General features: G+C 40.9%; 1 protein-coding gene across 1 annotated transcript in view; it reads left to right on the forward strand.

The window, feature by feature from the left end:
* klf7b (Kruppel-like factor 7b) overlaps positions 1-1,827 on the forward strand; it is a 31,735-nt gene extending 29,908 nt beyond the window's left edge. The window contains exon 4 of the mRNA XM_046845606.1: positions 1,577-1,827. Coding sequence (XP_046701562.1) covers positions 1,577-1,628 — 52 coding nt within the window. The 3' untranslated portion in view covers positions 1,629-1,827. The remainder of the gene's footprint in view (positions 1-1,576) is intronic.
* Positions 1,828-14,381: the final 12,554 nt, after the last annotated feature.

Genomic DNA, 14,381 nt, shown 5'->3' on the forward strand with positions numbered 1-14,381 from the left:
TCCTCTCCGTTGCGAGCCATTCTGTTCAGCCTCCTTGAGGGACTTCATGCACGCGTGTGTCAAGATGATCCCACATTACCATCACAATGGACAGTGGAGAGCAGCCGTGGAAAGTTTAACTGCTAATACAGTCAGCTAGCGCACACACACACACACACACACACACACACACACACACACACACACACACATACTGTTACTGTGTCTCACACACACCCACACACCCATACACACAGAGACGCACACACATGGCTCATCATTAATCCTGCCTAATCAAGTCCAGCCCTCCTGTTGGGTGTGGAGTGGGACTGAGTGAGGGTGAGGGTGAGGAGAGGGGGGTTATGGGTGTGCCAGCTGGTGTGGCGGCCAGTGTCACAGGGCCATCTGTCCAGCAGCTCTTAACACACACACACAACACACACACACACACACACACACACACCTCTGCTCAGTCAACCTTTGATTTCTCATAGCAGAGGTATTAACACACAAGATGGAAAGAAAGCATTGTTGTTATTCAGAAGTGTAGATACAGGGCTGATATGCATATTCTAGACACCTGGATCTCGCTAACTACACAAAAAAAAGCTCATGGGGACCGGCGTGTCTCATTTGCATAATGCCGACTCCACTACTACTACTACCACTGCGAGATTGTTTTATGAACTTTTTGTTCTTCTTCCCCTTTCAAACATGTCTCCGAACCCATCACAACTGTCGACCTGTAGGTCACACACACACACACACACACACACACACACACACACTTCCTTTCCTGTGCCTGTTCTAGAGACACACACTGTAGCTGGCTACTAATTAATAATGCATACAGCCGACGGCAAATTAAAATTTTAATTCCTCATTTCGATCCCACCCACATCTCTTGCTGCTTCTTGTATTTTTTAACTACATTTATCATCATTTACCATCAGATGGTAATCCTAGTCTTTCAATGTGTGTGAAATATCTCAGGCATCCCGGCTGCGTGTTTTTCTTCTCTCCTCCGTAATAGGTCTTATCGGAGTTTAATCAAGGGTGTCGATTTTTACAAATAAATAAATAAATATACGTCCGAAACACGACCGTCTTGATTCGAGTGCTTTAGAAGTAACGCGACAATGCGATTTATAGAGTAGTTTCACCACCGGAGTTGAAATAAATCCCTTCCTCTTCCCTGTAAAATAAATAAAAAAAAGAACTCCAGCTAGTCTCAGTTATCTTCTCCATTCCAAAAATATATGTTATTCCATTTCTTTAGCAAAGAACAGCCGAGTCGCAGCATGTATCAGTTCGCTGGCAAGCTCACGACTTGAGACGATCTGTCATTAACTTAGGGAGAAGAAGAGATCTAGCGCTTAAATATTCTTTCATTTTTTTTTTTTTTTCTGAAAACCAAATGTTGTTTTCTTTCTGCTCCGAACGACTCCATCTGCAGAGCTTGGGCTGACTGTCATATGGTCCCCCATCACTGTTAGACCCCAGCCCGATTCATCAAATGCTGTTATTGCTGGGCGAGGAGCTCGCGATTAGCTAACATTGTCTCTCTCTCTCTCTCTTTCTCTTTCTCTCTCTGTAGGTGTTTCTCCAGGTCTGACCATTTGGCTCTGCACATGAAGAGGCACATCTGAGGACCAGAAGGGAAATGATAGTAAAGGAGCAGGAGAAAGAGAGAGAAGGGAGGGGAGAGTAAAAGAAGGTCTAAGGAGAAGTGGTGTTGTGCCCCGTCCAGAGATGAAGACTCCTGTGGAGACCTAAAAAAAAAAAAAAAAAACGAGCCTAAAGGAAATGGAGGCTATGACTAAGAATACATGAGGCAACGAGAGCAAAGCTTGCTGGATTCTTCACTTCTTGACAGTTAAAAAAAAATACACACACACACACACACACACACATGCATACATAAATACATACATACACACACACACATACATATATATACATATATATATATATATATATATATATATATATATATATATATATATATATATATATATACGTATACACACACATGTATATATGTGTGTATATATCAATACACACACACACAAAACCATGCCTTTGTTTTTTTTACAAGCTACTTAGCTCAAGCTCCTCGCTTGGGAATCAGACACTGCCAAAACGATCGCCGTTTTTTTTTTTCTTTTCTTCTCCCATGCACTATTGCTCTTCTCTGTACAGTACATCACAAGTATGGGACAGAAGATCTGTTAACATTGCATTGCTCACAAACACATCACATTTAATCCAACACTTTATCAATAGAAACGTTCCTGTGCTATCAGTTGCGCAGGAAAAAAAAAAATTTACTCATAATAATAATAATAATAATAATCATCAAATAAACAAACTCCGGTTCACGCCATTGTACAGCAAGCTGCCGCTTTTTTTGGAGGACGATGTTGCCAAACATTCTGGACAGTGACCAATGGAGGCTAGTGGCCAAAAGCAAGTCCCTGGAAGGAGCCCGTGCGCTGACCTCCTCTGCTCTTCGCTTCAGAGCGTGCTCCTCTCTTGACGCCTGTCACCTCGCAGGCATCCGAAACAATGCGCAGCGACACTTTCTTGCCTTTTTTGTTTGTTTGTTTGTTTGTTTGTTTGTTTGTTTTTAAGACAGTGTTACAAAACAGAAGATTGTTTCTGAACTGAGATGTCTTAAAACTCGAGATAAAAAAAAGAACTTTTGCGTACATGAGCGTGAATGTGCACATACGGGCACAGGGCTTTTTTTTGGGGGGGGGGGGGGTATGGGGAGTGACGTTGAATATAGCAAGTATGCTTGAAGGTTCAGTTCAGTGGTGCCTATCTTAGCACTGACAGCAAGGTGTTTGAAGGATGCACAGGAGGATCTACAAACCCCCCCACAGAAAGGATTTGGGCCGCTGACTCACCAAGCGGTTTTCATTTCACTCCGTTCTGATTTGATGCATACTGTTGTGCAAACCTGGCGTCAGCACGGACCCTCGTTGATGCTTTTTAACACTGGAAATGTTCTCCAGCTGCATACCGAGACCGGATCCTACGTTAAGAGCTCAAACCCCCGCATAGATGAAAAGGGGGCGGGGGGGAGACTCGTAAGGAAGCCTGTCTTCAGCTGCAGCTCCGGGAGAGGACGGAGGAAAGCAGGCAGGTCACGTGACTCTCGGACATGAGACGCCTGCTGGCATCAGGATCTGGAAAGGAGGGAAAAAATACATGAAAAGGAACCCAGTGGCATCGCGCCAGACGAACTTTGCCTGCCTGTTTCGTATCCATTGTCTGCACTGACTTTTTTCAACGTTCTCTGTGCTTTATTTCATACAGACAAAAAAAAAAAACACGAAAAAAAGCAACAAAAAAAGCAACAAAACTATTACGCGAAAAAAAGAAATAAAAATCTCTCTCACATAGACACGCGCACGCAACAAAAACACACAATGGTTTTATTAGCTCATGGCTCTTTTTTTCAGAGATAAAGCAGAAAATATTCAAGGGGGATAAAAAACGATCATGTTAATGAATGAATTAGAAACAAAACACTGCATGGCAGCCTCTCTCAAACATACACACTTACGCACACAGATTGCTTCCCAGATATTGTTTTTCTTTCTCTCTTTTTTTTTATTTTTGTGTTTTATTTATTTTTCTCCCTCCCATTCTATTCCAATATCTTCAAAGTAGGGATTCCATCCATTGTTGTTTTGGAGTAGGATTTCTTTTCTGCCTGAAGTCAAGCTTTGAAGTCGGATGATGAGAGCTCATTCACATGTTCGTGCTTTTATGCTGAACCAGGCCTAGGATGAGCTCTAGAATAACAATCAGCTTTCTAAATAATTGTGGATGAGGTTAGAAGGTTAGAAACGTTCCCAAGGTTGCAAAAGTCGAGCGGGATGTTGACCCGCTCGTTGCTTTAGTCGATGAGGGCGGAGGGGGGGGGCAGAATCAAAGCCATCATTGTGACGTTGAGCTGTAACGTTAAGGTCATCAGCCTTCAGGGGAACTTTGTGACCGGACTGATACCAAAAAAAATGCAGCACAACCTGCAAAACGAGGCCTGTTCCTTTTTTTTTTTTTTTCTCTGATACACACGAAAGCAAACACACTCGCTACTATTCGAAGACAAGGACATAACAGTCTGTTCAGTCCTGTATTCCGCTTCAGTGTTTTTCTTTTGGGTTGTTTTTGTTTGTTTTTTTTTTCTTTATGCTCAAGGTTTTACTTTACGGTTTGGGGATGCAAAGGATGCCAAAATCAGTGGAGAATCAAGACTACTTGGCTTCTCCGACACTTTGTATACAATCACTTTTGGGGGTTCTTGAGTCCCTTTTTTTCCCTTCCCCCTCTGCAAGCGAAGCAGGACACATTCCAACACTAACGTTGATACGGAGCCGTATTAGCATTGCAACTAACACTATTTGCAAAAGGTTTCAGGCGTTCGTGGCACCAGCCAGAAAACAATGGGATCAAATTCCGATCATTCTGATACACGTGTATTAAAAAAAAAATGAAATATGACCAACCATCGTTTAAATGTAGTCATAGAAACCAGCATGATGTCATCCAGCTGACGCTCAGACACTCAAAATGACTGCGGTTTCATACGATTTATACAATGTCAGAATCGAAGAAAAAAAAACGTCACACGTTTCCAGTTCGTTCCGCGCCAGGAAATTGCGAAGGAGCCTGAAAAGGAAAAAAGAATCAACGAATAAAACCACATTTAAATCACTTCCATACTTCAACCTGTAAATTGCCATTGTAAATGCAAAACTACAACTGAAGAACTTATTTTTTTGCCTAGAAATATTATAACGTTCCAGAACCTACCAAATGATTACGGAAAAAAAAATAAAAGAAAGGCCCACCCCTTTTTTTTTTTCTTTTTTTAAGATAGCAATCAGCATGCTCTAGACATCGCCTGCACTCATCGAGTTTTGATCCCGCATTTTTTTTTTTTTTTTTTTTTTTTTTTTTTTTTACTCTCACCCCACTTTCCCGTCTCCACACTCCGAACGACAGCAGTGATCAATGCACAATCAACTATCAACAGCGGGAACATCAAATGCACACTTTGCCCAAAGATTTATGCGTCTTCAAGCAAACTGCTGAGTGTTTAAAAAAAGAAGAAGGAAAAGAACGAGTATTTTTTGTTACATTTTTTTTTTTTATTGTTTTTACTTTCATTATTACCACTTATCAAACACTGTCCCCTAATCTTCACCCTGAATCAGCTAATCCGCATTAAATTTTTATTTCTGCCCCTGAGCATCAGTGTGTGGCCATTGTCATGGTCTTTGGGTATGTGTGCTTTGTAATATAGTCATTAAGTGATTTTTTTTTTTTCCTGTTTCTCTCTCTCTCTCTCTCTCTCTCTCTCTCTCTCTCTCTCTCTCTCTCTCTCTCTCTCCAAGTAGCCGTGCAGTAACAGCGAGATAGTCGCATCGGTTTTAGTACAGATACATATTATACAGTGTTTACTGTTTCTTAAGGATGTTTAAGGTCAAAGGAGTCTCCGGGAACATGAGAAACGCCTGTCGCAATATAATCCCAAAGCAGATAATATAAAGAAAAGGAAAAAAAAAAAGAAACAAGCTGGAAGGGTGGCTTGGATTGCTTCATTTTATTGAATTTTTTCATTGGCTGCATTTTTAAGCTTTAGCTTCCAATTATCAGCTTAATTATTTGGAGTAAAAAAAGATTTTGGTGAAATTTTTCCTTTATTTTAAAGGCAGGAGTTCTTTTTGCAGCCAGGGGAAGGAAGAACTCTTAAGGTTTGACTTGGTAGTACAGAATACTCGTTATTCCAGTGCAAACTGTAGAAATAAAACTAAAAAAAACACCCCCACCCCCCTGGCTGTTCTTCTCAGATGCCACTTTGAGAATCCCTGATCTCAGGTACCTTCCAGCAGAAAAACCAACAACGCCCTTTTCGTTCAATTTTGGCTGAGTAACAAGGAAGCAGAGGGATTTTATGAGCAGGCAAAATGGTTCCGCTTGACTCCAGCACCTCTTACAGATTGTAGGTGTTGCAGTTCTTAGTTGCAAACATTTTTAAAGCATTTCAATAACGGGAAAAACTAAATAAATATGCGCACTTCACGTGTACTCCTAGCGTAGCCTGTTATTTCGCACCACTGTCGATTGTCCACATATCCACGTTGTGAGATTTCGAGATGCACCTCCATCGCGGGCGCGAGCGAAAACCCGCGAGCCGAACGCGACGTTGCTTTACGTTTGCATCACCCCGAAGATCAGCTCTGTACGTGTGAGCAAACCAGTTTGATACTTCGCTCGTTCCGCTCATGTCTCGTGACGTCCGGTGCATCTCGGATTCAGTCTCTGTTCGCTGTGCTTGTCAAAACTCTTGTGTCAGTATATACCGGATTCACCAGTACGTTCCTTTCCTCTTGCTAGATCACACGTTTCTGTCCCCTCTCGTTTTTTCGACCCACCTCTGCATCAGCAGGACAGGCGCTAGCTGCTCCCGGATCACGTCCCCGGTCCTTTTCACCGGCTGTATGCAGACACTATAGTTGGACCCTCGCTCGTGTTTCCAGCAGCAAAATCTGAACGTCGCAGGCAGTCAATAACCAGGGAGCGAGCCACCTCAACGACAGACCTCAGCTGAAACGCAGTTCCTTTCGAACAGGTGCTTTTCTTTTTTTGGCCGCTTCCTCTGCCATGGCCGGCCACGACAGCTTAGCGCAGGCTGTGTCAGAACAAAAGGGAGAATAGTATACACACACACCATCGCTCATCCGCGTCCACAGTGAAAAACACGCCACTTGTACAGCACGTTTCTCGCTAGAGCAGGGCCACCTTCACCTCATCACCCCACAGCATCGTAACCGTTATCCTCACCCGTCCACACCGTAACTCAACTCAACCCCTTCATTTCCTGCTACCTTTGTGTTCACTTCCTTCTTTTTTTTTTTTTTTTTTTTTTTTTAAATCGGTTCCTTCTGGGTTTTTCTTTCATTTTTTTGTGATGTTCTTTTTTTTTCCTCCTTTTTATTTGCTGTACAAAGTGTTTAAAATATTATTTGTATGATATAATGTTAGTATGGTAATGTTCTTTATTAAGGAAGAAGATGAAATTTATTTTTGTTACTGGTCTGTTTCATAATTCTTTTTTAAATTGGTATTGTAAGATATCTATGCAAGAACTGTTCAGTGGAGCGTTTTTATTTAAGAATGTAATATGTGTAATAAATGGTAGAATCTGACTTGTTTTGGTGTGATGTTTTCTTTTTCCTTTTTTTTCTTTCTTCTGTCAGAAATAAAGCGAATCCCTGGGACGGAGGGAGATGAAACGGGGGGGGGAATTAACATGGGAAGTCTTTTCATGTAACTAGCAAAACTTTGGCAGGGCTTTTTCAAAGAGCTAAGACTCATTACAAAATTATCTTGCCTTCTCTCTCTCTCTCTCTCTCTCTCTCTCTCTCTCTCTCTCTCTCTCTCTTGCATGACAACAATGGCTCCCTTTACAGCTTCTATTAATGACTTCTTTTGTCCCCAGCAGTGCACGAAGGGAAAGGCTGCACGCTACTGTTCACAATAGGAGCACGCTAGTACTAGTGCTCCTTCATGACGCATCGCTAGTGAGGTTTACACCTTATTACAAATGAGATGCCTTTGTGAACATCTCCGACCCCCACCTTTCCGTCCACCACTCCCTCCCAAAGTTGTCTCTCAGGGACACTTATGTGTCTTGTCCTTTAATTAGAGCCGTTACCAATGCACCAGTGTCTAAGCCGCCATTTGTAAAAACCCATGGCCATGACTTACAGATTAAAAGAGGGTAATCGAATAACTGATGGCTAATTAGAGAGTAATTATGAGGAAGAAAAAGGTGATTTTACAGCACTCTAGTCATGTTAATGTCTTCCAGGGAGGTTTTTTCCTCCCTTAGTCGCACTTGGTCGTAATTGAAATTTGCACCGTCATTGTCAAGCTCAGACACGACTCCAAGGCCCAGATCAATTGAAAATATTAAATCCCTCCCTCACTAATGTCCCTTGTAAAGCGCATAGGCTATTTGTCATTCTGCGTAATTCAATATCGACAATTAATGTTCAGCCACGATCCTGCTCTGGTGGGGGAGGGGAACAATGAGCAGAATTAAACCTGAAGTTTGTCTTACGTTATGGGGAAATAAACTAAAGCTAATGGGACAGGAAGCAGTCTCTTAGGTCTCCTGTGTCCTTTTTTTTCTGTGCAGTCAGTTTACCAAACCACAACATGCACTTTGTGCGCCTTGATTAAAATCAAGAACCGTGAGCAATGCATTAATCTTGAGTATGATTCTGTAATTGAGGGGGTAGCATGTGGCAGTGACTGGATAATGAACTGACACATCAACTCTTATACACATGCAAACGAAAAGGACGCCAAATTCTGCCTGTTGTCATTTTTCCGACGGTCTCTAGAGAACCGTGTCAGCTACTTAATGTGCGTATCGTGGCCCACCCATTCAACAGAGCAGTCGCTCTGCTTTCCCCTTTGGCACAGGGATGAATAGATACGTCCAAAACCACACACGCCTATTACTGTAATAAATAGTGCCACTGCTGGCAGAGCGTAATGGCGCACATTATCAACCTCTCTTCCTTTGTTTTCTGAGAGGCCACTAGCCTATGCAGTTAATGTAATTAAAACCGTTTGAGGCTGCGACGACAATGAAGAGTCAGCTTTCTCAAAGCGAAAATATAGTTTTAGTTTTTTTCAGGATATATATTCAATTCAGTTCAGTTTTATTCTCTATAGCACTTTGAACAATGGACATTGTCCCAGCTTTATAGAGATAAAGATGTTGGAATGTACAAGTTTAGTTCCTATAAGTTTGTCCCTAATGAGCGTTTCAGCGGCGACTGTGGCTTAAAAAATCTCCCTGAAATGGAATTAGGAAGAAACGTTGAGAGACTCAAAAGGGAACCCATCCTCATCTGGGTGACACCGAACGACCGTTCATTAAAGTTCAATCAGGCATAACATTATTACATTATAACATTAAGGGAATAACACTGATTATCTCTTCATCATGACAACTTTTAGTGGGAGGGATATTTTAGATGTAGATGTAGATGTGTTAGAAGCAGGAAAAAATGGGCAAGTGTATAGAATTGAGCCAATTTGTGATGTCTAGTCAACTGGGTCAGAGCATCTTCAGAACTGCAGCTCTTGTGGGATGTTCCTGGTCTGCAGTGGTCAGTATCTATCAAACGTGCTTCATGGAAGGAACAGTGGTGAACCGGCGACAGGGTCACGGGCAGCCGAGGTTCATTGATGCACGTGGGGGGCGAAGGCTGGTCCGTGTGGTCCGTGAGTTACGAGCTGCTAAAGAAGTTAAAGGTGTTAATGTTCGACGGGTCAGAACTGTTTTTGCAACAAAAGCGGGACCAACACAATTTAAGGAAGGTGGTCATGTTATTCCTGGTTGATGTAGTTCCATCATTGTTGACTTGTGCTGTTCACTGAATATACTGCTATGGCATTTGAAGAAAGACATTTTACCAGAGGCTGATGAAGTTGATGTACTTTATTTATGACACAAGTAACAGTAAAATTACTCTTTTATCAATTCTTCTCAAGTAGAAGCACTTGCTTTTGAATGGATTTAAGTATTAAGTGTAAAAGTAGTGTTCTTTGAGAAATCTATATTAATCATTAATGCAACTCAGTCTTCCTGGTGGTCTTGTGGTTAGGATGCAGCGCTCTCACCGCTGCGCCCCGGGTTCGATCCCCGGTCAGGGAGCCAACCCCAGCCACTCTTAGTGCCGGTCCCAAGCCCGGATAAATGGGGAGTGTTGCGTTAGGAAGGGCATCCAGCATAAAAACATGTGCCAAATCAAACATGCGGATGATCCGCTGTGGCGACCCCTGATGGGTGAAGCCGAAAGAAAGTTTTAGTGCAATTCAGTCTTCCCATCTCCTGCACTTTATAACTTTTAAATTCTAATGTGTTTTTAAGTTTTCTGTAGTTACCCTTCCTTAACATATACACTAAACAAAGTATGGGGGTTACACTTGCATTCTTACACCAGATTATTATTTAATGTTTAATTTACGTATTCATTTAAAAGTAGTGAATGATGGCATGTTTTTCTGAAACGTAGCAAAGTAAAAAGGAAGATATCGCAAATTAAAATGTAGTGAAGTCAAAGTTTCCCCAAAATGAATAAACTCACGATACCCACAAAGTTAAAAAAAACTTTCTTGCTGCCCACCACTGCATTTCACAATACTGTACTGGTCAGTCTGGAGAATGAATTTGAGTTTCATTACTGTGGAGGCTTAAACTCAAGAACCATGAAGATGGATTTGGACAGTACAGTAATTCATATAAGCAGTTGTTACAATGGCTTTGGTTTGCAACTGCCATTAACAGTTTTGCATTTAAGCACCCAACAGTGAACCTCAGCAATGATTAAACTGAAATGAATGGACAGTCGGTGTCACCCAGATAAGAATAGGTTTCTTTTTTTACCCTGAATTATCTCAAGGTTTCATCCTTAAAACATCTCAGAGATTTTCAGTCACCACTGTCTCACTTATTTGGGAGAAGCTTGTAGGGACTGATTTATGACGTTGAAATTCGTTCTATTTAATTCAGAGAAACTTGTAGGGACTGATTTATGACGTTGAAATTCGTTCTATTTAATTCAGAGAAACTTGTAGGGACTGATTTATGATGTTGAAACGCGTTCTATTTAATTCAGTAAAGCTGCTTTGGGACGATGTTCATTGTTAAAAGTGCTACACAAATAAAATTGGAGTGAAGCGAATTGAGAATTGAGTTTAGCATATTGCTAACAACAGTAATTTATTTTTATGAAACTGACCAATCACACTGAAAACAAGAGGACAAGAGTCAAGTTTGAGTAAAGAAAAGTGATCAGATCCTGAGAAAGAGCTTTGAAACCTCCCCCCATTTTTTCATCTCTACACTATCATAGATGGCAGCTACAAATCAGAGTTAGTTAATGCTAAAGTCTGCTTCCCATAGACGTCTGAAGCCAGATGACTGTTCATGCTACGTCACCAGGTGTATCACTTTCAAAGAAAAGTGCTTTTGCCCTCTTTCTGAGCTTATACATGCCCATGATTAGCTAATGTCATTGTGATTGACAGGGAAGAATAATATCCCACCCACACAAAGAGCTTGGCCATTTTTTGCTCTCTTACCTACAAATCTCTGTGGCATCATCAGCATTCAAACCAAAAACGATTATTACTTTACAAAGATACTTTTGTGTCCCCCAGTTAGGAACATTTAGCCTTCTAGCAATATAAAAAACAAGCTAACCTATTCCACTTAACAATAATCTCACGTTACATCATTTCTTTCACGAAATTGTTTTCATTTTGCTTTTATGTGCGTAACAGGATTGTGTTTTTAACATGAAATTAGCAAAAATAGAATATATAGAACGTAGCTTAAATAGCATCCATGCTAATGGCATGAGGACATTAGGGCATTTTAATTTGAGTTTAAGTTATGAGACTGATATTTTTAAAGTGAACTCATCATTCAAAATTATAATATTATTGGAAAAATTATGAGATGGTGTGACTTGATCATGTGACCTTGTGAATGAATTTAGGTAATACAGGTTCAGTACAGTGAATATTTAAAAACTAAAATGTACATTTTTTATATTCTATAATGGAAGACTCGTTGAAAAATAGCGTGTCAAGTATGAGAAATTGATGAGTTCATACATTAAGGCTTAAATATGATTTGGGAAGCATTTTAATGATTCAATTTCAAAGAAAGGTGGCGCTATACTGGGCTGGGACAAAGAAAATACTTTTGTCTGAGTGCTCTGGATGTTATGGTTTTATATTATAATGAAATATGCATTAAGTTGAAGTTCACTTTTTGTGTTTCTTCTTTGTTCACTTTTGGAGTTACACTATATTGACAAATGTATTGGAACACGACTTTCCCAGCCATATGTGGTTGTTTCCCGAACTGTCATCGCAAAGCCGAAGGCACGTAAATGTGTAGAACGTCTTTGGATGCAGTAGCATGAAATTTTCCCCCTCTAGGAGACCCAAATCTGTTCCAGCATGGCAATGCCTCTGTGCACAAAGCAAACTCCATGAAGATCTGGTCTACATTGAATTGAGTGGAAGATCTCCTCCTATAGAGCTCTGACCTCTGTAGCAGAGGCCCTACTGAACAACTTCGGGAAGAATTAGAATGCTGAGTGCACCCCAGGCCTCCTCACCAGACCTCCTCACCCAACATCAGTACATGACTTTACTAACAATCTTGTGTCTGAATGAGCACAAATCTACACAAGCACACTCCAAAATCTATTGAAACATCTTCACAGAAGAGTGGAGGGAATTATAAGGGCAAATTGGGACTAAATGTGAAATGCAATGTTTACATACCATGCAACCTTTGCCGAGAAAGTCTATTTTGTGTTTTGTTCCTTGTGTTTGTTTTTCACATTTTGCTAAAATAAAGAATAGAATAGAATAGAATAGAATAGAATAGAATAGAATAGAATAGCCTTTATTTGTCACATACACATTGCAGCACAGTGAAATTCGTTCTTCGCATATCCAAGCTTGCTCAGAAGCTGGGGTCAGAGCGCAGGGTCGGCCATGATACGGCGCCCCCTGGAGCACAGAGGTTTAAGGGCCTTGCTCAAGGGCCCAAGAGTGGCAGCTTGGCGATACCGGGGCTTGAACCCCCGACCTTCCAATCAGTTACTGTTACAAGACAATCAGCATACAGTATATCAAATTTACATTCCAGACTGTTAAAACCTCATTTTATTTTCAATATGTTGAACGTTCAGTTTTGAAATTTTTTCATTTAGTAGTAATGCGCTGTTTAGAATGCAAGCGAGTAGATTTGGGCTCAGGTGGCGACGTGTGCGTGTGTCATATATTAATGTAACACGTCCTCGTGCCCTTGTATGCATGCCAGAGACAACGGCGCCAAATTTAGTGTGTTGATTAAATGGATATTACACCACTGATGTGATTATTGCTTTAATAGGGCTAAACCCCTGTAAATGATGTTAACCAACAAAAGGTCATTTAATTAAGCAGGTGATAGCTGAAGATAATGTGTAATTTGCGAGACTCCCTCTCTGACTGGGGAAGAAGAAGAGAATGTTTTTTTTTTCGTCTCATGGATCTTATCCCTCGTTCCCATTCGCCCGTTCGTGTCGGAGTAAACATGCTTCGGCGTTCCCGAAGGAGAGCGGTTTGGGATTTGTGCAAACATGACAACAAATGAGAGACGAAAAAAGGAAAGCTCTCATGAGTCTGACTTTATTAAAGACTGCATCTAAAAAAAAACCGTTAAAAAAACCAAGAGGAGAGAACGCACTGAAGATAGACGACAGCTTCCTATTTCTGGAGTGTCAAAGAAGAAAGTGATACCTTTAATTAATGAGTAAAAGATGTTGATATTCACCCAGGTTCACTTAGTCACACAGTTTCTGCCATGACAGTGATACATGATTAAATGAACAAAGAACAAAGCTGTTATGAAAAGTGTTCAGTTAACATTTCAGCTACTTGGAAGGAAATCTTGGAGAGACACCTAGATATTCGGATGCTGATAGATTTCCTTGTGTTGTGTCACTTGGTATATTGTCTTAGAGAAATGTTCTAATGCTCCATTACAAAGCGCATCCGCTCTAAAACACGATGGAGGTAAAGCCCAAACATAGGAAAAGTCAGGGGAATAATATTTACTACACCGGAGATGATGGGGCCTTCAGGGTCCTGTGACTAGTGTAAGTTTCCCAATGGGTGATGCAAGACAGGAAATGCTTTTCATCCTGGAACAGGAAATGGGAGGAAGCATGGTAGTTTAATTAACGCATGCTTCACACAATACTTACATCCCGCGACATTTAGCACTATAGTAAGGGCATTTTAAAATACTACATTTTAGGGGTGTTTTGAGTTATCAGTTTTTTCAATTTGTGAAGAAATTAATTATGAATGATTCGCGTTTATGGCCTCACAATAAAAGATGTTCAGTACAGGTAAAGTTTACTTCACAAAATGTTTGTCGATTTCTTTTGTCTATTGTTTGTGAACCAGAAAAGGCCTGAACAAATATCCCTGCATTATGTAGCACACCTAACGTAAGGTGTGAAAACAGTGTCAGTACGTACTGCAGCCGTCTCAGGAGGAAAGAATTTCAAGCCGCATTGTCCCTTGTGGCATTTTGTCAAGAAAAGCAGGAGGGAAACTCTAAGTGCAGCTGTATAGAGGTCTGCCGAGCGCTGCTCATATGCACAAATCTAAGTGTACGGTCAGTGTATATTCTGTTACACAGCTGACTTATGTTAGTGTTCCCTACTTCTGTAATCTCCTGTTTGGGTCGCCTCCACCAGCCACAGGTTATGTACTATCAGCTATCA

Source organism: Silurus meridionalis, chromosome 3 (assembly GCF_014805685.1).
Source record: "Silurus meridionalis isolate SWU-2019-XX chromosome 3, ASM1480568v1, whole genome shotgun sequence".
Classification (NCBI taxonomy): domain Eukaryota; kingdom Metazoa; phylum Chordata; class Actinopteri; order Siluriformes; family Siluridae; genus Silurus; species Silurus meridionalis.